The sequence below is a fragment of the Propithecus coquereli genome, unplaced genomic scaffold (assembly GCF_000956105.1).
Source record: "Propithecus coquereli isolate 6110/MARCELLA unplaced genomic scaffold, Pcoq_1.0 Scaffold169, whole genome shotgun sequence".
NCBI lineage: Eukaryota > Metazoa > Chordata > Mammalia > Primates > Indriidae > Propithecus > Propithecus coquereli.
The window spans coordinates 3,336,646-3,362,404 of NW_012141524.1; the positions used below are offsets into that span (position 1 = coordinate 3,336,646).

At 35.6% G+C, this 25,759-nt stretch overlaps 1 protein-coding gene across 1 annotated transcript in view; it reads right to left on the reverse strand.

Moving 5' to 3' along the window:
* ARHGAP15 (Rho GTPase activating protein 15) overlaps positions 1-25,759 on the reverse strand; it is a 614,346-nt gene that overhangs the window by 510,086 nt on the left and 78,501 nt on the right. Inside the window, exons 4-5 of the mRNA XM_012641747.1 lie at positions 18,832-18,893; positions 9,338-9,425 (exon numbers count right to left, since the gene is read on the reverse strand). Of these exons, the coding sequence (XP_012497201.1) occupies positions 9,338-9,425; positions 18,832-18,893 (150 nt within the window). The remainder of the gene's footprint in view (positions 1-9,337; positions 9,426-18,831; positions 18,894-25,759) is intronic.

Here is a 25,759-nt window from a genome sequence, read left to right on the forward strand (position 1 = left end):
AAAATTTTTAAAAACTCACAAAAGTAGAGAGTAAAATGGTTACCAGAGTCTGAGGGTTGAGGGGAAGTGTGTGAAGAAACATCAGTCAAAGTGCACAAAATTGCAGTTAGACAAGAGGAATAAGTACTGGAGATTTATTGTACAGTATGGTAACTATAGTTAATAATAATAATATACTGTATACTTGAAACTTGCTAAGAGAACATTTTAAATGTTCTCATCACGAAAAAATAAGTATATGAGGTGATGGATATGTTAATTAGCTTGATTTAATCATTCCACAATATATACATGTATGAAAACATCACATTATACTCCATAAATATACAGTTTTAAAAAAGGAAACTCTGTCAGTTGTTGCCTCTGGTTAAAAGTACATATTAGTACAAAGTAAAATGAAAAACATACAAGTAGCAAAAATAAGTCCTATATACAATCAACACATAATATACTGAATATACTGATTTTAGAACCACACAATTTTAGAGGAAAATCTTCCCTGAAATGTTTATAATGCTTTTGAATTCATGTCAAAAGTGACACTAAGTTTTCTGAGCAATATATATCGAACATAGTAGAAACAGTGGATCTCATCCACCTAATTGATGAGAGCGAGTTCCACTTGGTCTGATCGTTGGTGTATGCGGATACAAGAGGAATTTCTCAAGCCAGAAAGACTTTGCAAGATGCATTTATTTTAGCGGGCGTAACACTGAGCAGCTATTCTGGAGTCACAGAAAAATCCTTTCAGGTTTGCTACTCGTGCTTACTGATGTGGTGACACACCTGTGTTCTTGGGACAGCACATTTTCAGTTCTGCTTAGATGAATTGCCCTGTTTGTTCTCTTTGCACTAGAACTTCTTTAGGAATGATCAACCATACTGTTAAAGGTCAAAGACATATGAGAATACCAAAATATTTCGTCAGTGAAAAAATGTGATTTACCAAATGCATTGACCCAAAATAATGACAAACTTAGCCATTTGGCTATTTTTTTTATCAGAGAGCTCAGGCTTATTGCTCTCATCTATTTGCATAAATTTTTAGAACATGCCTCTCAGATAATTTAACAAGTCCTACATGTGTTTCTTATTAAAAAGAAGATACATACATATATATATATAGGGAATAAATATATATTCCCAAAACATGTCTCTCAAAACTCCGATTCTCTCCTAACATGAGGATATCTGGTACTGGTTACAAAAAGCTCCACATTGCCTATAGAATTAAATCGTCTCTTCTCCCAATCCTGTTCAAGGTTCTTCAGAAATTGGTTCCACACTGACTTTCTAGCTAAATTAGACCGCTTACTGTTCTACAATGCTGTTCCTCAACTTATTTTGAAGCTATTCCTCACTGGCATTGCTCCCCAGGCATTAGTAGAAGAAACACAACTAGTCTGGACTGGGGCATATTCCCTCTAGTCCTCAGAGAATCTTCACTAAAATGTTTTCAAGAACAGTAACTAGCACACAGCGCAGGGAGGGGAAGGCAAGAGATTGGTACATATCTGTAAAATGAGCCTAATAAATTAAAGACATAATTTTCTATATTTTACCATTGCTTATTTCTACTTCAAATGTTTTCCCCCATCTCTGCATCAAAATCCTACTCATCCTAAAATGTCATTTTCTATTTAGAATCCTTTCCAAAAGGAAGCCATCACTCCCATCCCTGAGTTACCATAAAACTAACCCATGCCTCTGCCCATATCATTTTAGAACAACCTCCAATGTTCATTTTTTCACTATAATTACTCAATTTATGGGCATACTTTCTATTTGTTTCTAGACTCTCAAGGGACGGGCTTAAGTCTGATTCATTTTCGTATTTTTCAGTACATCTGGCATAGTGACTTAAATACAGAAGATGCTCAATAATATTTGATATAATAGTATCAAATAATAATATTTGAACAAATGGAGAGATACATAGACTAAATATTACTTGTAACAACAGTTTCCCTGGAAAATGACTACCTATAGCTGAATCTATGGTTTCACAGAATGTTGTCTAATGTTCTGTATCACTTTAGTCATGGTTTATTATAACAAACCTATATATGATTCTGTCTCCTCTACCATACTATAAGCATTTTGAGAGCAGGTATTATATGTTATTTATCTGGATATCTCTGTTACATTATGTTATGCCTGGTAGAAGTTGTTAATTATTGATAGGATAAATAAATGAATGGATGCTGTAAATTATAGAGCTTCTTCTCCATGAGACATTTAGTCAATGGGTTTTATTTAACCACAAACACAAATTGGTCCTATTCTATGCATATAGCCCCCTACACATCAAGCAAGAGCTCCAAAATCACAAAGTACAGCAGGTACCAAGGAGGCAAGTTGCATTAGAAATGCTGGAGTCAATTGAAATACTTCACTGATACTAAAATAGGTAAGTATATCTGAAAAATACAAGGGGTATAATTCAAAGGCTGAGACTATAAATCAAATCGACAACCCCTGTTTCTCTAATATTTCTCTACCACCAGATGAAACAAATAATAATGTAGATGTTTTGAGACAAAAGTTTTTACTCCTGCTCTAAATGAGATGAAGCTATGATCTGAGAAGAATCAGTTTTCCTCTCTTGCTTTGGTCCCACAATAGGCCTGGCCCTTTTAAGGCACATAACATTGGGTTGTACTGCTGTTCAGTATATGTTTGTTAAAAGAATAGCCTTGATAGATTATTCTAGGAAGAAGGTGTCTGGAGAATACTAATACACCTTATGAAAGATTTGCCCCAGGTAGCAAATCTCAATCCACGGCACACTTCTCAATCTTTTTCATTTATCCTATCTTCTAATTAAACCAAATATTCATTTCTATTTTCAGTGCAAAGACTCTGCCCATTCCCAGTTTTATGCCATTGTTCATGTTTTTCATTCACCTCTATTCCCTGCCCACAAATCTCCACACGTTGAAATTATAACCATCATTCAAGGCCCAATTCAAATCTTTCACAGATGTGAGTGCTTCCTCAAAAAAAACCCAAAAACAAAAAACTCTACTATGTTTCTTATTTCATCTCACCCTATTTTTTGGCAGAGATTTTATAAGACAAAGATTATATCTTGATTATATCTCTGTGCCTTATATGTAGCCCTAACGAGCAAGCTGTTCATTGTAGGATTTCAATACATATTCTTATGAAGTCTTTTCCCACCAAGCCTTATATAAATAGCATAAACTTGATTAACCAAATGCATACTTAAATTAAAGTGAGGTAGATTGTAATGAGAAGCTATGTTTTTGGATCAACTCTCCCACTGAAAACAATAAAAAAATGCTGGATAAAATATTTCCTTTTAAAGTTACGTTAAAACAATTGTAAGTCTATAAAGACAATGGGAACTACCAGGGAAATATTTTTGGGGGATGGAAATCTGAACCCAGTGAGGGAAACTAAATATCAAAGAAACATGAGTGCATTTTTCCTGCAGTCAGTTTGTTTATCTTACATATTTGATCTTTGATCAATCAACAGAATAAGGAGTCCTGCCTGAGGTCTTATAAAAGAATAAGGTACAGCCAATATTAAATTTGTTCCCTTTCTCCAATCCCAAGAGAATACAAAGAAGACTGTCTAGGTAGATGAGCAATGTAAAAGAAGGAAAAAAAAAAAGAAAGAAAGAGTGAAAAACAAGATTTTCCTTGAGAAGTTGTAGCACAGCTGTAGCCTTCCTATGATGTAGACATAACCTGCAAATTTTATACTATTAACTTAGCTTGAAGTAATCAGTCACAAGGAATGTCCCAGACATCTTGAGAAGAATGTAAAATACTCTGGAGAAGAATACATTTATCCTAGACCTCAGAGAGCCTCCTATGATAATATTTCCATAACAATGATTATCACATAGTCAAAGATAGCCAGACACACAAGGAAACAAAGCAACATTAGTAAGAACCAGCAGAAACAAATTGACACAGTCTTCAGATGTTAGAATCACAAAATGTAAATTACAGAATTGCTATGCCTCCTAGTTTTAACAAAATAAAAGAAAGTCTTAAAAATATTTGCAGGAAATAATTAACTATAACAATGACATAGTAAATTCAAAAAAAGAAACACATGTCTAAAAATAAAAATTACAGTAATTAAAATTAAATGCTTAGTGTGTATTATAAAAGGAAACTGATTTGAAGAACTGGAAGATAAATAAAGAGAAATTATTTGCAATGCAGCTCAAAAAGACAAAAAGACAAGACAAAGAGGAGTGTAAAATATTTGAAGGATATAGTGAAAAAATTTGATGTAAGTTTAATTGGAGGCTTAGAAGGAAATATGAGAATGTAAAAGGGGATATATTTGAAAAGATAGTGGTTAGAAATTTTCTCAAACATATTAATGACAGTAATAAACAATTTCAAGAAGCACAACAATCTAGGCAAGAAAAATAAAAAGAAATTGACATCTCTATGCGTCATGGTAAAACTGTAGAAAAGTAAATGTAATGAGAAAAATATTATGAGCAACAGAACAGCAGTTATGTTAACAGATGACTTCTTGATTGCAATAATGAATGACAGAAAACAGAAGAATGATTATCTTTGATGTGCTGAAAGAAAATGACTGCCAACTCAAAATTCTATATCCAGAAAGAATATGTATTTCCAGAATAAGGGAGAAATGGAGACTCTTTTCAAATAAGCAGACACTGAGATAGATTGTCAACAGAAGACCCTTAATACAAGAATTTCTTAGAATGCACTTCAAGCAGAAGGAAAAGTGATTCTAGAAAGCAAGACTAAGATTCAGGAAGAAAATGGCAAAGAATACTGCAAATATTGAGCAAGTATAAACCAACATTGACTCTATGAAAGAGAATAATGTCTAGTGGTGTTAAAAAAATTAAAATACCAGACAGCAATAACACATACATTGGGAAGGGAATAAACGGATTAAAAATATTCTTAAGTAATATCTGGGAAGAGAATAGAGGATTTGGATAGCTTCAGTCTTTGATATGTGCCAACGTTGTACTCCTGGGCTAACTACTAACTGAAGAGAAACAAAGTGTGTCCCTCCCAAACTAGTAGAGAAAAACATGGAATGATAAAGTAGTAAAGGACGGAAAACACAAGACATACTTAGCAAAAGAAGAAAGAAACATACATTGTGATTCCATTTACATAAATTCAAAAACAGACTATATTTTTAAGGGATATAGACATAGGTGGGAAAATCATGAAAAACAATAAAGTAACAGCTAAAATGCAGGTTAGTGTCTAACTCCAGAGGAAGGGAAGAGGCTGTGATGGCAACGGGACAAATGATAGGGATGGGGCTTCTAGAGGGCTGGCAGGGTCTGTATCGTGTTCTGGGTGGTGCTTGTGCAGGTAATTGATTAATAGGGACTAACATTTACATAGGTGTTTTATACATTTTATTAAAAATGATTTCTGCATTATTTTACAATATCTATTTTAAAATTTAAAAATGAGTTACAGATCAGAATGTATATTAAATGGATATAAAATATATATATATATATAGCTATAAAAGAAAACCTGTGAGAATATGACACTATCTTTTTCTTCATAATCTAGGAAATCTGGATCTAGGGACACCAGCAGTTTTCAAATGTTCTTCTTCCCTGGAGGCCTAGCCAGTCTGGATCACACTTGCCCCAGTTTGAGGTGAAATGAACAAAATAGAGGCCATGTATGTAGATGTATAAGGGGGACAGTTTCATCTCTTGATAAAGAGCATCTTTATTCTGAGATTTTTATCCTTCCTAGATTTTGGATTGGGTATTTTATAATGTCCTGTCTAATATAAAAGGGTAATGATAATAAGGTAGTCAGTTACTATTTAATGTCTTTCAGAATAGGTCAGTTTGCCTTCTCTTTTAATAGGTCACTGAGGAGCTAGAGCCTATGAATCTCTAAACTACATACACCAGTGAGGTGATTCTGTGCTTATTTTCAGGGGAAAGCTGCTTTTCATAAAAATGTGACTTGGATATTGCTGTGGACTGAATGTTTGTCTTCCTCTAAAATTTATATGTTGAAATTCTAAACCCCAACGTGATGATATTAGAAGGTGAGTCCTTTGGGAGGTAATTAGGTCATAAAAGTGGAGCCCTCATGAATGGAATTAGTGCCGTTATATGAAGAGACACAAAAGTTTGCTCTCTCACTGTCTGCTCTCTGCCCTGTGAGGACACAATGAGAAGATGGCCAAATGCAAACCAGGAAGCAGGCCCTCTCCAGACACCAGATTTGCTAGGTGTGTGGATCTTGGACTTCCCAGCCCCCAAAACTATGAGAAATAAATGTCTGTTGTTTTAGCCACCCAGTCACTGGTATTCTTTTGTAGAAGCTGTAAGTGAATCAGACAGATATGAACTGAAAGAACTTCATTCTGAAAGAAAGGGAGCCAAACATGGAATGTGGGATCATTTTGTGACATGCTATATTAAATGTGAAAACAGTTAGGGTGAGAGCCAAGGGAAGAAGACAAGGGCTCTAGGAAACTTCATATAGACACGCAGGAGGTTATATCTAGAGCCCCAGATGGGTGGATGGCTTCATTGTCCGTGTTAGTCAGTGCTCACACACAACACTTTATGCTGCTTATTGATACATATTTCTGTTTTGGGAGGCTGTGCATGATGGAGTTCCTTTAATTAATATATTCTCTCTTCTAGAAATGTCTGAATCAGTTCAAGTGAAAAACTAATACAGACCAATAATATTTCATAATTATACTATATTCTATATCATGTACTGTAGAATATATATATTTTAATATAGTATAATAATTATCTTACAACCATTATGTATTTTTTGTTTTTATTACTTAATTTCATTCCTTATTTTTTCTGTTGTCAGATGTCACCATTCTCACTTTATAGGTGAGGATTCTGAGGCTCAAAGAAATGAGCAACTTTGTCAGCTATTATGTGGCAAAAATAGAATTACATCCCCTGTGGTCCAACTGCAAAACTCTGCTCTAGCTACTTTGCTGCTTTGTCTCACCACAGCATTAACATTCAAAGATCATTTGTTTAAAGATTAAAGTACCATTTACTCCTTTAAATCACATTCTGCACTCACTCAGGCAACTTCTATTGACCCCTTGGAGGAAAGGACAGACTTTCCCGGAAGCACAATGAACAACACCAGGACATGTCTAAAGGGGTGCAAGAGAAATTCAGAAACTTGAACATAAATCTTCTTCAAAATAAAACCACAGCATCTTTAATCAAGCCCTGGCAATCATCGTATCGTTTCGCTGAGACTGGAACTGGTAATGTGGGCTATCCCACTAGGCCTTTAATACTTGGTTAGAAATGAATCCAAGAAGTTGACTAGCAAGACAATTCATGCAGTACAAACAGGAATCTGTAATTCTCTTCCCCATTACCACAAAACACAGTTAGTTCCTGCCCTGAATTCACTTTGAAGACAATGAGTGCCTTGCAGAAACCAGAAGAGCATTGAAAATAGAGCCAGAAGTAATAAATAAGGACCATGGAAAAAAAAAATGTTAACCAATTTCTTCTACAAGGCAAGTCTATTGTCAATTTACAACAAATCTGAAGGTTGAACCACAGGCATACAATTAGTAAGCTAACTTGCAGGGTTTGCCTACAATCTAAAAGGGAGTTTTCTTTCACCTGTACAAAATTAAACAGCTGATAATTATATCTCCTGGCAGGAAGAGATTAAAATAATAAAATAAAAATAAACCAAATGCTTTACTATGGAATCTAATCTCTCCCATTATCCCACACATTCGCATAAACTCTCCTCCCAACGGAATTCTTCTCACTCAGCAGGAGGAAGATCATCTTCTCAGCAGCGAAACTCAGCAAGGCCAGCGACTCTCCTCTTTCCTGACTCCCCCTCTTAGAACTCATTCAAAGGGAAGACAAAAGACCTGCCAGTGGATGGGAGTTGTTTTGTGCCTGGCCCTTAGGGGTACTTTATTTTTCTTAAAAAGATTATCTCAACCTTCCTGTAGCCAAAAATAAAAAAACAAAACAAAATGCTAAAACAAATTTCTCAGGCAGTTTAAATTAAAAATACGAAGGACTGAGATATATTTTTAATTTATTCATAATTAGTTTACAGATTGGACCGCACGAAGACTCCAAAATCAGCAAGCCACTTGGGGATAAAGGCTATTGCAATTATCAGAAGCAAGCCAAATGCTACCTTTTGTTCTTGCTGAAATCTTCTTTAAAAAATCATCTTCTAGCAAATGATTTTCTATTTCCTATTTAAAGAGGATTACATAGCAAACACGACTTGTGGCTGGAGAGCAAAGAACTTTCCATCGTTTTATTACCTGCCAAATATAAATTAGTTCATTGTGGTTAACTCCTGCCAGGCGACCCTTTTCCTTGTTGTCCATCAGGCAGATGGGCTATGGCAGGTTGGTTCCTGCCTGAAGTCCTTCCTAATCAGGAGGCTGTCAGATATGTTGCCTGCCCACTGTCTTCTACATCTTGTGGCAGCTCTTGTGTTTGGGCAGCAAGGTTTTGAGCTTGAATTGCCCGGAGTAAATAGCTCAGAATTGCTCCTACTTGCTAGATATCGTTGTTAAATCTCTGCAGGCATATGTGAGGCCCTCCTCCAGGTACAATGAAGAAACCCTACAAATTTCACTTTGAAATAACTACAGGATACAGAAATTATATTAGCTCTATTAGATGGACTCATAGAAATATTTGGAAAGGTTAGCTGGATATAGTGAATGTCACAGTTAGACTAAGAAAAAAATCACTTTGTTAACTTAGAGTGTTTCCTCATTGGTAGCACCCTATATTAAGGTGCCATTTATAAACAGTTTATTATTATTTATTAACGTCTGAAGCACTTTATAGCATGCTAGATAACAACTTAAATCCATGTATTAAAGATGCACACACATGGTTTAATACGATTTACGTCTTATTCTTTAAAACAGCTTCCCATGGTATCATCCGTTAAGCATTTATTACTAACGCATTTTATAACATACTTTATAATACATTATTTGAGCAAGTAGCTACTTTGAGTGATCATTTCATAAATAAGAATAAAATATTTATAAATGGCACCTTAAAGTGTTACCTTTGCATTACTAGATAGCTGCTCACCATTCATCTCATTTTGTGATTATTCTCCAAATGCACCACTTAATAAAACAGACACTAAGTTCTATTTTCCTTTCATCTGAGTGAAAGTGTATTGAGTCATTTCCTCCATCTGTTTTCAGATGTTGGTAGCTTGGAGGTTTTAGTGTGATTTCTGAAAAAAACAAACTTTTAATTAAATGATATTTCAGAAAAGATGATTAACAATAGAAATAGAGAAATACTTACCACATTGGACAGAGCCTGTTGTTTGGATTCTTTGTAAAATTCAATTTTTCGACTAGAAAGAACAATCCAGGAAGTAGACCAATTTTTCCTTAGGAAAAAACAAAAAGGAAAAAAGCATTGTTTGTTGAAGAAATCATTTATCGATATAGTATGAGCAACATTTGGAATGAATAGAGACCATCTTTATTTTTAACTAGTCTTCTTAAAAGTCTTCTCTTTATTAAAACCTATAGGTGGTATGGAATATGGGTAATAATAAAGATATTTTGTAATTATTTAAAAGCATGGCCTTTATAGTAAAAGTTTCTCAGTTTATAGATACTCCTAAAATCTTTTTCAACTACTAAAATTCCAATTTTCCTGTATCCATGTGCCTTCTTCTCATAAAAAGTCTATACTTCCGCAGCAAACCAAAAATAGCAGAGTAAAAATAGAAATCAGAATCTTTCCCTTCATTGTGTCTTCTCTTCATTGGTTTAGTATATTTCAGAGCCTGAAAAACTAACCAGCTCATGTGTCATTGTTTAATTCAAAATATTTTTATCATGTTGAATCTCACTAGAAATCAAGGAAATGCAAATAAAAACAGTGACATGCTTTTTCCCTCTTTGCCCATCAAATTGTCAAGGATTAAAAGGAATGATAATATCTAGGGTTAATGAGGGTGCAGGAAATGGATTCTGTGGTACCCTATTCATAGGAGTATAAACTGGTACATCCTTTCTGGAGTGCAATTTGACAATATGTTTTTTTAAACAATCTTTAAAAATGTGTATATCTTTTGGCTAAACATGTCCATTCCTATGAATTTAAATTTATTCTAAAGAAATATATCTCACACTTTGTTAATGCTGTATGTACAGGAACGAAGTACATCATTATTTGTTAATTCTGTACCTACAATAGCAAAAAAATAAGAGATTGGTTAAGTAAATTGCATATGGTAGATTCATGGAATAATGGAATAATGAACCCTATGCTGTAGAAGAATACTGATGTGGGAAGATTTTAATGCAAACTATCACACAATCTGTAGTTCATAACTCCATCCTGTGCTATTTACTCAGGACTGTCTTCACCCATCCCAGACCCTTCTGATTATTAATTCCATTCATTAGAAGTCAAAATGTTGCTTCCTCAAATGTGCCTCCATGAATTCCTCATATATCACTTACAATAAATTTAAAAATAGTTTTTGTAAATTTCACCTTTATCTCCCTCATTAAAAAATAAGCTCCAAAATAATAGAAATAATTTCACCTAAACAGAGATATCCCCAGTGCCTGGCATAGTGCCTTGGACAGAATAGACACACAATATATATTTATTGAGAAACTAATTGCATTTTGGCATGGAAAAAAGTCTAAATATAATAACAGTTCAATCAGGTGGTAAAATCATGGCTTATGATTTTCCTTTGTATTTCTTGGTGTTTACCAAATTTTCTGCATTAAGCACACATTACTTCTGTTGTTCGAATATGTGTGTGTTCGTGTCATGAAAAGTCCTCTTTTTTAGATGGTAAAAACATTAAGGAGATTAATATACAGATTGCTGCAGTTTGCCTTGGCTTAACATTCATTTTAAAATAGCTGAATTCAGTTTTTAAAAAGTTTACAGAAAGATTTCATTCAGGTCAATAGAAAACCACACAAAAATATTTTTTAAATGACTATTCAAGAACTTTGTGTAATTTATTTCCATTTGCCTCTTAGAATCTAGGATCTTGATTGAAAGGACAGCTTTGATTCAGTAAGGGTAATATTTACAAAAAGAATTAGGTTGCTCTTACATGCCTCAAGCTTTCTTAATGATACACCATTGTGTTTAAAAAGAACAGAATAAACAGACACACAAGAAACACCATGTGTATTTTCCAACTTACAAATACAAACATTGTGTTCTTGGACCCACTTGTCTTTAAAGGAAGAGTCAATTTTTCAATTAAATAGAGAAAAGATGGGGAAAAAAAATCCAAAAAGAAAACCACATAAGCATTTTCTTGTGTCCTAAGGCCCATTTCTCCTTTAGGTACCAGCAGCAGCAAGGTGAACTGAAGCAGCCATAGCCTTCTTGTGACACAGGTCATAATATTAGATGGCCCCAAATAGGAAAAAGAGAAACTTTAGAAGGACTGCTGGTCTAGCCTGGGCATCTTATATCAGCATCCTTGTTTTGACCATATGTGATCAGGGAGTATGGAACACCCTCACACATGACGAATCCATATTTAACCTGCCTGATATATTTCCCACTATATTTTTCATCTTCTGGCAAGGAGATAACTATACCTTATTTGCGTCCTATCTATACTAAGTCCTGGATAAATGGTTCTGATTTGAATCTGTTTCAGATGTTGATCATTTATAGAACTTTCTGGCAAAACTTTCCCCTTCCTTAAAGTTGGAACTGGAACTGGTTAGAACTGAGGTTGCGTGAAATTCAACTATCTCATTGTTAGGACTTTGAACTTCTGTGAACTGTGTCCTTGTTAGGTGAATCAGAAGAACCAGGTGCAAAGAGTAAGAACTGCAGGTCTTGGAACCTTAGTAATATGAATTGCTTTGCCACCTTACAAACAGTGCTATTTCTTTTTGTGTTTATACATTACAGACACTGTCTTTATCATATTAGAATAAAAGTGAAAGCATTTAAATCTATTGCTTGAAAAGAATTTCATTTCAAAATGAAGAATAAAATGCTGCTAACCTTTTAGATGTCCTTCTTTCATTTCAATTTTCCCCATGATTTCTTTTACAATAATAATTAGCATAAATTATTTTGAGTACCTAGTATAAATTTGATTGTCTAGCATAGGTTTAGCTTCACACAAAAAATGCTGAAGGTACTAATGTCTTTATTTACTAATAAGGAAAATGAGACTCAGAGAGTTTAGGTGACTTACTTAAGGTCATACACTTAGATTTATAATAAAACCAAGTTTCTCTGACTCCAAAACCTATAATCTGATCATTACTTTAATCCATCTTTTTTTAAGGATTAGGTAGTACTACCTTAGTTAAGGATATTATCAATATCAGATTTCAACATAGTTTTCGTTGGAATCCTTAAATTATAAAAGTTAGTGCACATAGCCTGTGACAACATATCAGCCATCTGGGCTCTGTTATTAACTATTAATAATTTACCTGATCCTTATTGAAAATACTGGGCAAAGATTCATCACTCCTGAGCTCTCTTCTCTTAGAAGTTGCACTGATTGGAAGGAGTAGGATAATGTACCATTCAGCTCAAGAAATCAGAAGCAGGTGTGTGTTCCTAATGGAGTAGCACATCTGTCTCTCTCCTGCTAGAGATTATTCTGGTCTGTGATTAGCAAACTCATCTGTACTCAGTAAGGAACATAAAACCAGAAAGGGAGTCAAGAGCCTCTAGTATAGGAGTAGCTGAGACTTCACCTAACGAGAACAACTTTTAACCTAGACTTAGGTCTGACCCTTCCTCTCTGAACAAAGTACTCTAGAAACTTGATCATTGTCTTTACAATATATCTGTCTAGTCCATTCCTCATTCTGTTTGACTCATGGTGTTGCCATAGTTCTTAGGATATCAGTGGAACAGCCTTCTCACCCAGATACTCTAGCCTAGTGAGCCTCTTATAAGACATTGTCGGCTCTGGAGAGAGTGTGAAAAGAACCAGTCGGTAAGGTTTTGCCCTGATTTAAACCTTTAATGTTTCCCATATGCAACCAAATCACTGTAGATGACTGCTATTCAATGTATTGGGTGATACCTCAAGAAGTGGGTAACTCCTGCAAGCTTAAAGGACTTAGGACAGGTGAGTCTAGCAGTTTCTGATAAAACTTTTCAAATATACCTTCCTAGGATGAAGCATTTTTCCAAATAAAAATATCCTCTAATGCCAACACTCCTGTTCCCCTAAAGAGATGGACACCATCTCTAGTCTCTTAGAGCTTTTCTAGGATGGGGCACAGTATCTGACATTCAGTAGGTGATCATTAAAGGCGTTTTGAGTAAAAGTATATATGAGTTTTCAAATTTCGAGAGGGTCACACATCTAGATTTTTCCTGCTCTGTTTACTATTGTTTACCAATAAAGACTAAAAAGTCACATGTCCCTTCTCTGTTCCTTATTTCCCTACTGTTCTGATATAGCACTGCTAGCATCCTTTTATTTTTCAATTATCTAACACTTCAAATTTAGGATTTTTTTTTCTAATTTATAATTCTACTGGCTGATACCTGAGCTTCTTCCAAAGGTCTTCCTGAATTCTCATACCTATGTCAATATTATGAGCTTGCATTGGACCCCCTGCTGTATCAGGCATACCACTTGGTATTTTACATGCATCATGTAACTTAATCACTAAGCCGGTCACAAGTATCTTTTGAACATTTACCATATGCCAAACACAATTCTAAGGGCTTAAAATATAAAGGAAGATAAGAAATACCTCAAAAATTTTACCCCTAACTGCAGGAAGATGGAAAATAAACATGGAAACAATAAATCCTCCCTATAACTCTAGTAGGTGGGCTTTACCCCCATCTTACAAATGAGAAAACTGAAGCTTAGTGAGGCTGCATCCCAACCAAGGCAAAAAAAGTCATAAAGATGAGATTCAGACTAAGTTTCCTGGATCTCTTCCAACCTCTCAATAGTCTCCAGAGCAGCGTGCAGCTGTCCCTTTAGTTATGCTCGACATGTCTATGCAGAACCTCACGGTAGGAGTTAAGAGAGGGAGACACAGAACTGTGGTCAAAGAGGTACTAGAACTTCTTTCTCCTTGGAGCAAAGCCACTCTGAGCCTGACCTGGACTGTCTCACGATGCTGAACTGCACGCCCTTCTATCCCTGCCTGCTCTGCCTACCATGGTGGTCAGCTGGGAAATTCACCCAGCAGCCGGTCAGTTCCCACACACTTCATCATAACTTGCAGAGCATTGTTTTCTGTTTCTCCATGCAAAGGGATAAAAACCAAGCTGTTGGGTAGACATAAGGGGTGAATAAGAAACACAGCTCAAGAAATATCTAACTTTAGTAAGTCTGAAGTCCCAGGAGGAAGTGAGGCTGTCACTGGTCTCCACACGGACTTATAGGCAACAATCAGGTAAAGGATTAATCCTAGTGACTCAGTGCAGGAAACAGGTCCTGGGACAAGAAATGCAGGTTTTTATTTTATTTATTTTTTTGACACACAGAACAAATTACATCTAAGGAGAGAAAAGGTACTAACTATAATTAGGAAGGAAGGAGAACTAAATTCTTATAAGGGTAAGTACGTACAATTTATGCTATTGGTGGGGCATTTTATATAAGTGAAACACTTCAAAAAATTTTCCTAAAAACAAATCCTGAGTTGTGAAGTTGAAAAATGCGAAAAAGGAAAAAGAAAAAAAAAAAAAAAAGAGCCCACAAAACCAAAATGAAACTAAAAACAAACAAACACTAAAAACACCCAAAAAACAACACCAAAAAACTCGACACGGACATCAGCCTGACATTCTACAAAATGAACACCGGATGGCAGCACATAATAACAGCAACTTTGATTGTAACAGCTTATCTGGAGACCGCTTGATGGAAAATGGTCCTTAAAATATTCATTACCATTATAAGAATCTGTTAGCTTGAGCTCTAGGCTTAACACAATTGTTTGCTCTAAACACCAAAGCTTTGTATCCTACACTCACTTCTCTTATGCCTTCTTGAGGTAATGACACAGTGACAATCCAAAAAGCCAGAGGAAAATATACCAGAGATTACTTCACAAATTTTAGCCTCTCTTATTTGGGCCATCTGCCATTGTTACCTGGCTTGGTCACACTGGATTTGACTTGCGTGTGCACCCGTGATGGGAGTGAAAGCGATTTCCTCTTGTGTCTCTGTTTGATTTACTGGAAAATCACTCCGACACCGTTAAATGTTCCCACTCGTTCTCAAACTGATAGGTCTAGGACCTTATTTTTTCTCTTTCATATTCTAAGCTTCTTGTAATTTACGACTGCTGAAAGGTAGGTTAAAGAGACACTGAGGTATAAAGGACACACGTCTCTGTCAGTGTTGCAAGAAAATGGAGAAAGACAGATTCAGCCTGGAAGAATTTATTGCTATCCTGAGCAGAAAATACTAAAGAAAAGATATGTTCACATCCAAAAGGCACCTTAGTATCATGTTCTAAAGGGAATTCCATTCTGAGTAACAATTGTTTGGACAATCAAGGTTTGGGAGGAAAGCAGGCACGAGTGGACATAGCCACTGCACCACCCTCTTCTGCATGACTTTTTGCACCCATCTTCTGTCCATATTCTCACCCCCAAGTATTTCTTTCTGTGCTCATCTGAAGGGGAGAGCAGAACGAGAATCTACATGTGATAAGAAGTACAAGACACAAAGGAGCCACCAAGGGGAAGGAGTGAGTGCAGAGGGAGAGACTAGCACGAGGGTGTTGAAATAACAGAAACATGCTGTCAGGTGAATTTAAGCATTGAAATTAACCTTACTAGGGCCTCATAGAGTTTCAGAGTGGCCAGGGCTACTTACAGTTTGGGGGCTGGAATTCCTTAAATGAAGAAATTCCTAAGCTTAATCAGAAAAGCTGAGGAATATTTTCAATGCCCAAAATTAAATTTAAAGCTGAATGCTGAATGTTATTCTGCTTTCAAGTCTATCAGTGTGTCACTAGAGAAATGTGTATAATCTCATTTCAGAATTTCAAAATAAGCCTAAATGTATGACCTTTCAGGAATGTAAGATAAAGCCAGTGAGTTCTTCTTCCTTTTAGCTTCTCCCGTTCATATGTTGGGATCAACCAAACTTAAGAGAGAAAGGGAAAATATACAAAAGAGAGAATTAAATACAAATAAAAAAGAAAAGAAGGAGGAAGAAGGAAAGTAAGAAAACAATACAAAGTTTCAATGATCTAGAATGGATTGATGAGCAGAAAACTTTATAGAAATTAATAACATGATATTTATTAAGTGACAATTGAAGTCCTTGGTACCGCAGATGTCATGAAATAAAAAGACAATTTTTGCTCCTTGACCTCAAACAACTTAAAGCAAAAGAGATAAAATAAACGTGTTTAAACAGAAGACAGGACTAAATTCTTTCATACTAACTCTACGTACAATAGGATTTGGGAGAAAGGAGAGGTTAGTGCAGGTGACCAAGTTTCTCCATTCATACAATAGGAAGCAGTAATAAAGCTTATATTGTAGTATTACTTAAGTATTGCTGGTAAAGCATTTAGCCATGTTCTTGACAGAGTAAGCATCTATTAATATTGCTTATTAACTCACTAAAATTTATAAAAAGATATCAAGATCCTTGATAAATGGTATAAAGGCTATCAAAAGAAACTTTTCAGAAGAAATACAAATTATAGCAAGTATGGTATATTATTTATTAGTTATCAAATTATCAATACGATAAAAACTACACAATTTTTCATAGTTATAAGTAAACTGATCACTTTTGTTGCTAGTGATAAAAGCACACAGACTCCTTGGGCAAGCAATATGGCAACATGTAGTAAGAGTCATAAAAAATGGTCATGTAATTTGATCTAGTAATCCAGGTTTAGCATTTATCTTTAGAAAATATAAAATAAAAATTGACAAACAGTAGGAGGGCTGCTGCAATTATAACTCTTTTGGTATAAAACTGAAGTCAACATAAAAATCAAATAAAAAAGGAGGGTAGAAATGATTTGATATATTACAGTTCATCAACATGGTGGGATAGGGTGTTATTAATCATGTTGACTATACATTCAATATTCAATATGTAAAGTATGTATAATAAAAACAAAACAAACCCTACAAACTTGTAAGAGATATTCCCAACATCCAACTTCGACAAAGTATTATCTTAAACAAATTAGGAGTTCCCTCAAATTATTGAAAAAAAAAAGCAAGAAGCTCAATAGAAAACAGTCAAGGTTTATAAAGAGGCAGTTCTCAGAATGCAGAATCTGAATAACTGTAAATAGACAAAGTGATGCCCAGCTGCAATACCAATCAGTGGAATACAAATACTTTTAAAGCAGCCTTGCATTTGATCTTGTCTCCTGCACATCTGTCTCCCGCACCCTTCAAGGGAGGCTGGCTGCAGAGCCACTGCAGAAGAACAGTCCGGGAGAAGATTCAAGGCCCTGTTCACTATCCCAGAATAAGACAATATGGGCAGAAAACAGAGCTTGTTATTTAAAATTAAAAGAGCTATTTTAAGTAGTGGAATTATGGATCATCTGCCTAATTTTCTTTTAAAGAAATAGAAATAATCCATCATAGCCATCAAACAAAAGCATACTTTATTCTCTAGTGCTAGCCAGAGTGTCACTCTAGCAATGAATTGCACTGTACAACAAACAGGTGTGCTATTGTGTAGCTGATTAGTACATTTATCCTATACGGTTTTAACTATTAGTAAAACAGTCATGAGTAAATGCCTTATGTCCCAATGTGAGCATTTTCTACATACTTTGTAGCTTGCATATCACCTAGAACAAAGCTAAGTATGTAATAGGACCAGTGTGAGAAATAGCAAAAATTCTAAAATGGAAATGATTACTTCTAAGTATTCCATATATACAACATAACTAGCATAACTAGCATAACTAACATAACTAGCATCTTTCTCAATCCTCTTAGCAATATAATCTAATTTTTTTCTTCAAGGTTTTTTGTTGTTGTCTGAAGGGTTTATTCCCTTTTCAAATTTCCCTCACCTGTGTTTATGATTTTATTTTTCTTTTATTTTCTCAATTTCTATCTTAAGCTACAAACATAGTTCAAATCCTCCATCCTTTAAAAAATTATTCTCCCAATGTATTGTAGGGATTTTTTTTTTCTTTTTCTGTTGTTGTTGTTTTGTTTTTTTGAAACAGAGTCTTGTTCTGTTGCTGAGCCTGGGATGTAGTAGCCTCATCATAGCTCATAGCTCACTGCAGCCTCAAATTCTTGGGCTCAAGCGATCCTCCTGTCTCAGCCTCCAGAGTAGCTGGGACTATAGGTGCACACCATCACACTCAGCTTATTTTTCTATTTTTTTGTAGAGATGGGATCTCACTCTTGCTAAGGCTGGTCTTGAACTCCTGGCCTCAAGCAATCCTCCCATCTCAGCCTCCCAAAGTGCTAGGATTACAGGTGTGAGCCACCAAGCCTGGCTGGCAAATTTTTATATAATGCAAATAAGTCCATTCATCCCCAAATCTGTTAATCCTAGAAATCAAGATTCATTGCCTTATTTCTTTTCATTGTTTTAAAGATCTTATGCCCCAGGAGGACAAGAAGCATTTCATTGATGTATATTCTGTGCAACGATATAGAATGTAGTACCTTTCTTTGAAAACTACAGCTATATTAAAATAATGTTGATAGTAGTGGTAGCGGAGGAATTCCAGTCTGGTACCATAGGGCCTTGCTTCCCAAACAATAGCAGTAATACAAGTTGAGGATATGGGAATTAGCATAGTTATATAAAAGTGGGTTAAAGAACTTTTTATTACCTTAGTTTCTTTCCTCCATCTGCAATTTTAGCTTTTTGAAGATAACCTTCTTTTTCAACCATCTGTAAGAAGAATGCATTTGTTAAAACTGTGACAAACTCCTATGTGTTGTTGATTTGAATGAATCTATGCTTTTCAAGAATCATTGCAATGATGGAAGTTTCCAGTTATAAAACTTCATTAATAATGCATAGATAGCTTATGGGAAGTGCCTGCAAGATCATAATCATTACAAGTCATTGAAAGACATACTGTGAAAAAGAATGTGAAAGATTTGTTAGATACCAATACACCTTTGCTCACTTTTCTTTCTGGGCATTGAAGTCACTACCTTAAAAAATTGATTGAAAATGGTAAAACAAAGATAAATTTAATGACTTCCTTAATTTTACTGATTGTCCTTGGAAAAGTTCTTCCTTTTTAACTTCCCCATGTACCTGCTGATGTCAGAGGTGGGAGTGGGAGGGGGAAGAATTCAATGGAACCAGATAACTTAGTCAATCAAAGCATGGAAGGGCATTTAAAACAGCAACATTTCATGTGGTTCAGTCAGTTTCCAAGAGACACTGTAGTAGCCCTGTCTCATTGTCTTCTTCCATGATGTGGGATTGCTTCATTACTATACTATACTGTATATTGGCTTTTGTTGCTAATACAACTGCAAGTTTCTTAAAGGAAATTCAATAATTCATTGTAAGTCCACAGAGTTGTTTGTGGAGTTCTAGGCAAAATAAATGCACAATGCAAATTGTAATGTGTTGACTCCCAGCAAAGTCTATGCTAGGTGTTTCAATTTCTTTCTTTTTCCTTTGGTAAACTCTTTATGCATACACCATCTATCTATATACATGCATATGTATACCTATATGTTTTATTGACATGAAAAGGATTATGTTATGTATAATACCAAATGAAACTTGCTAATGTTTTACTATCTGAGAGAGCAAACACCTTTCCTTACTTTCTCAAAATTAATTCTTTTTATGCAGATAAAATTTAGAATTATTTTGTAAGATTTTCTTCAACACGCCAGAAAAAAATCACTGCACTTTTTATAAATTTCAAAATATTAAGGGGATATAAGTGTTTTTGTTACATGAATACACTGTATAATGCTGAAAAGTCAGGACTTTCAGTGTGCCCATCACCAAGACAGTGTTCATTGTACTCAATAGGTAAGTTTTTAACCCTCCCCCTCTCCCCTTCTCCTCCAAGTTTCCAATATCCTTTATGTTTCTTTGTGCCCATGCGTACCCATCATTTAGCTCTCACATATTAGTGAGAACGTGTGGTGTTTGTTTTTCCATTCCTGAGATACTTCATTTAGGGTAATGGTTTCCAGTTCCATCCAAGTTGCTACGAAAGACATTATTTCGTTCCTTTTTATGGCTGAATAATACTCCATGACTGCGAACCGGTATCGGTCTGTGGCCTATTAGGAACTGGACCACACAGCAGGAGGTGAGTGGTGGGGGAGCCAGCAAAGCTTCATTTGTATTTATAGCTGCTCGCATCACCACCTGAGCTCTGCCTCCTATCAGATCAGTGGTGGCATTAGATTCTCCACTATGGTGAGTTGTATAATTATTTCATTATATTACAATGTAATAATAATAGAAATAAAGTTCCCAATAAATGTAATGCATTGAATCATCCCAAAACCATCTCCCCCCACCCCCCAGTCCGTGTAAAAATTATATTCCATGAAATGTGTGTGTGTGTGTATGTGTGTGAATTAATGGGCACTTAAGTTGATTCCATATCTTTGCAGTTGTGAATTGTGCTGGGACAAACATTTGCGTGCAAGAGTATTTTTGATAAAATGACTTCTTTTCCTTTGGGTAGATACCCAGCAATGAGATTGCTGAATTAAATGAAAGGACACCTTTTAGCTCTTTGAGGAATCTCCATACTGTCTTCCATAGATGTACTAACTTACATTCCTACCAATGGTGTGTAAGTGTTCCCTTTTCACTGCATGCATGCCAGTATGTGTTGGTTTGACTTTTCAATAATGGCCATTCTGACAGGGGTAAGGTGGTATCTCGTTTTAATTTGTATGTCCCTAATTGTTAGTAATGTTGACCGTTTTTTCATATGTTTCTTGGCCGTTTGTCTGTCTTCTTTTGAAAAGTTTCTGTTCTTGTCTTTTGCCCACTCTTTGATGGGGTTGTTTGGTTTTTTGTTTTTTCCTTGGCCATTTGTTTGAGTTCTTTGTAGATTCTGGATATTAGTCCTTGTCGGATGTATAGTTTGTAAATATTTTCTCCCACTCTGTAGGTTGCCTATTTACTCTGTTGATTATTTCCTTTGCTGTGCAGAAGCTTTTTAAGTCCCGTTTATTTATTTTTGTTGTTGCTGTATTTGCCTTTGGGGTCTTAGTCATAAATTCTTCACCTAGTCCTACGTCTAGAAGAGTTTTTCCTATGTTTTCTTCTAGAATTCTTATGGTGTCATGCCTTACATTTAAGTCTTTAAATCAATCTTGAATTAATTTTTGTATGTAGTGAAAGATAGGGGGTCCCCTTTTATTCTTTTGCATGTGGCTATCCAATTTTTCCAGAACCATTTGTTGAATAGGGCATCCTTTCCCCAATATACATTTTCATCTGCTTTGTTGAAGATCACTTGGTCCTCTGATACAGGCAGATGGGGAAGAAGAGTGTTGGCAATTCACTAAGGGTAAAAGACAGAGAGTGCAGGCTACAGACGGGCTGTGGCATGTGAGGGTAGAGGTGTTTCAATTTCTTAGCACCCTTATTTCTACCCTCACTCTTTTTCCCCATTTGCCTAGTAGCAGAGGACTGCACTCCCTCAGGGCCACCAAATATTCTTTCCCCCATGACTGTAACTCCACTCCGACCATGTCTTCATCTTCCAAACCCCTAAATATACTAAATCTACTTTAAAATTCAATTTGTATGTCTTTTACTAGAAGGTCTTTCCATGGTTTCTCGACCATCTCTTTTACACACACCCCTGTCCTGACGCACCTTCATTTTCATTCTGCCGTTATAGCAGCGAGAGCACTTATTGGATCATGTTCTAATTTGCTTATTTGCTTTGCCTGTACCTGTGCTGTGAGCGCATTAAAGACAAAGAATTACACCTTTCACACCTGGATTCCCAGCTCCTAGAGTACTTGCTGTCATCAATAGGCACAATAATAAAATTGTTTGAACAAATGAGCAAGTGAATGAATTAATGGATATTTACATGTTTATTTAAATCTTTATAGGAAACTGGGCAATCCCAAAAAATTCATCTGCAGTATGACAAGTGAAAGGAAGAGATATTTGGGGGTAAATGAGATGTCCTAAAACACTAAAATTTCCCCAGTTAAAGAATTGCCTGTTTACAATACTCTGATATAGGTGATATCTTTTCTGCCTTGTTCATTGTTTTATTCCCAATAAAAACAACAAACACAGTATGCAGTTTTTGAGATATATTTGATGGATACATTTTGACTGAATCAATAATGATGAAGATGATGATAATGAATCATAACAATCAGAGCAAAGTATTTTTTACTTTTCTATATTTCTAGGAATTTTTTTTTACTTCAGCATGTTGTCCACAATTTTAAAAGAATCTAAAGAAGGTTTCTTGGATAATTTTTAGAACCATGGTTTCAGTATTTATTGGTGCCTTTTGTTCCATTTGGATACATCTATTCTTTTGCTTTTTCCACCTTTTAGTCTATGCATACTGTCCCTTTTTCTTGGTGCCAGGGAATTTTATTTGTCTACCCCCTAAAACCATATAATAAATTTAGTATTTAACTCTGGGGCATCACTGGTTTGTATAAGTGTTTGGAAGAAAGATGTTTTCAATAGAAATTAGCATCACAGAGGAGGTCTCTTTCTTTAGGAATCTATATTAAGAAATTTTGTTGTTTAACCATATATAAAATTTATTGTTTTATTTAAGCTTTCTTCTGATAAAAACAAAATAGTTACCAAAAACCCAGCATTTATCTATCAAAAAGCTACAAAATCTGTTAACCCTTCATAAAAATTAATGCATACATTCTCAGCTAAAAACATTGCCCTTTTTTTTCTCAAAAATATTCATTAAAAGACCTCTAAGTGGACATTTGGTACCCACAGAGATGTATTATTGATGAAAATTTCTCTAAAAGGAGAAGGAAAATGTGAAAGACAAAAGCTAACATTCTTACAGGGAGAAATCAACACAAACAGGTTTGTGATATATACCATTAAATCCTCTCCCCTTGAATACATAGTAATGTTCTCCCAGATGCTGCTGGACTTTTCCCAGGATACCTGAGATTGAGGCCAAGGGCTAGATTTTTCACTTTAGGACTCAATAAATGTGACATCATTGCCATCAATGGCTGAGCCAGTTCCCATGGTCTTGTGTCAATGCAATAGAGTTTCCAGGAATGACCACACAGAGGTCCCGGGAAAAGACAAGGAGGAAGAACTGAATAGCAAGTTAGTTATCTTCTCCTGTATCATCTTCCAATGTCCAAGCTGCCTTCCAGATCATTAGAAGAATCCAATTATCCTTCTGCTACATATACTTACCTACTTCGTTTATTACTACCGTACATATTTTTACATGTCTACATGTGTCTGCATGCACATTGCTACATATAGTAGATCCATATCCTACTATCATGCATGTATTGTCACTTCTGAGATCAGGTGTTCATTTCTCTCCATTGTCTCATATTTGATGTATGTTCATTCATTTTTTCAACAAATTTTTAATTAGTAACACCCTTTACCCCTAAAAGCCAGCTGCTTTGTTCACAATGGGACTGCAAAGATTAATAGGACAATTTTAATTCTATTGAGGCTTAAAGCCCTGTGAGCTCACATTCAAGATACTCCTGTTCCTCTCTTTTGGAGATTAGGTACCATACTCCTCTCCAGCCCTGTCAGAGACTCAGGCTATCTTTTAGCCTGGAATAGGAAACTCCAATTAGGCTTCCTACAATGAAAGCACTGCATTGTTTTAGGTCCCACACTGGCAAGCAAAGCTTCCACGAGGTAGAGTTAACCACTCTGTTATTCTTTGTCATCATAGTTTGAAATATGTTACCAGGAATCTGTTTTTCTGGGATACTCATAGTGAGCTGAAAGAAGTATTAGGGCAATCAGAAGATTACTATGTGTTTTCCTTGTGGGTTTATATATGGTACCTTATTAATAACTCTAATTATTCCTACTTGATGTTAATCCCATGGTCTGAAGAGACAATGATGTATAAATTACAGTTGAGTATCCTGGTCATCTAGGGCTCAGATGGTCTTGTGTCTAGTAATTTACAAAATTACATATAGCTTTAGGTCTAAATTTAGGATTCTACATGCCCAATTCTAGGCCAAATTGAAGTTCTTTAAAGCCATAGCGCTTCCTAAACTATGTATACTTAAGAAATGTCAACTGATCTTGAGATGCTAAATCTGGCTTCTTGAGCTATTTGTCCAATGTCCCTTCGAAGCCCTACTTAACATTAAATGGCTGGAAAGATCAGCAATTTGTTCAGATTGGATGCCAGCCAGTCTGCCAGCATTGAGGAAGTGCTCAGGCAGACACATCTGTGCTGAGATACAGATGAGAAGAATGAATGGCAGTGGGATACCCAGATAGCACCTGTTTATCAGCCTACATTGGAGGCGACAGACAAGACAGGACGCAGAAGACAATCTTTGATTAATGGTAATAATCATGGCAGAAACACCAGCCTGTTCACCGTACGTACAGACACTGTAATTTTTTATGTGAAGGCTTTATGTTGTTCTCAGACGCAATTGCAAACAATAGGTTTTCATCTACAACAGTCCCCCAAAGAGGTCTGTTAAAATACATGTTTATAAATGGAAATAAACTTAATCTGAGACTTTCACCAGATTTCGATGAGAAGGGTTTGGCTTTTAACACCAGAACCACGTGGCCCTTATGCTTTATAATATTTGCTCTGCTGATGCATTTAAGCTATTGTGCTCTTCCCCTTTGTTCTGACTCTGTGTTCATTGGCAACCATCTGACTCCTAATTCAGCTGCCTGGGTCCTTTGATGTAGAAAGCAGGTGACTTAAATAGTCAGCATCAGAATATTCCCCATTATGTACTGTGAGATAGTTGAAAGGGATTATCGTCTCTGTAAACACTAATTATATTGATAAATATGATTTTTCTCGATCCACAAAGCTGAGACAGGACCCAGCCCTAAACTGGGATGATCCCTTTGAAGTAGAATCACCCTGTGAAACCGTTGGACGGACTGACCTTCCTCTGAAAGAACTTTGCATCATTCCTCCATAACCACAACCCTGGGCCACTATAATTATCAAACAGATTTAGCATTTAATTATTTTCCTATTTAATAATGAGGCAGCTGCTATACTTTTTCTAAACTTTTAATAGATCACAGTACTTTGCTGGTAATCTCGTTCATTTCAATGGTTTCTATTAAAAAGCACAGAATGAGGACACATTTGGTTACATCATTTTACCCCCAATGATGCTTCTTTTTCCTTCTTAAATCTCTTTTTTACTTCTCCACTACCCACAGAAATATCTATTTCTGTCTTTCTTCTTTCTATTGCTTTTCTTTTCTTGACATTGCCTTGAGAGTGTACCCTTTTCCTCCTTGGGATTTGTTGCCTACGTTTTCTTCTCAGTATTCAATTATTTCTACGCTGGCTCTGCCTTTCTTGCTGTATTTTCTCTGCTGACCATGTATGTGGACTGAGAATGGGCACAAGCAATTTAGAACAGAATCAAAAGCAATAAAAAAGTCACCTTAAAACTCTAGCTTATCTGTGCATCATATAAAGTACTAATAATTTTCTAAAATTGGCTAAATGCTTAATTTTACCTTACAGGTAGTTCAAGAATGAAATATGATGCTTTTAGAGGTGCAACATGATGTTTTTACCTAATGTAAATACA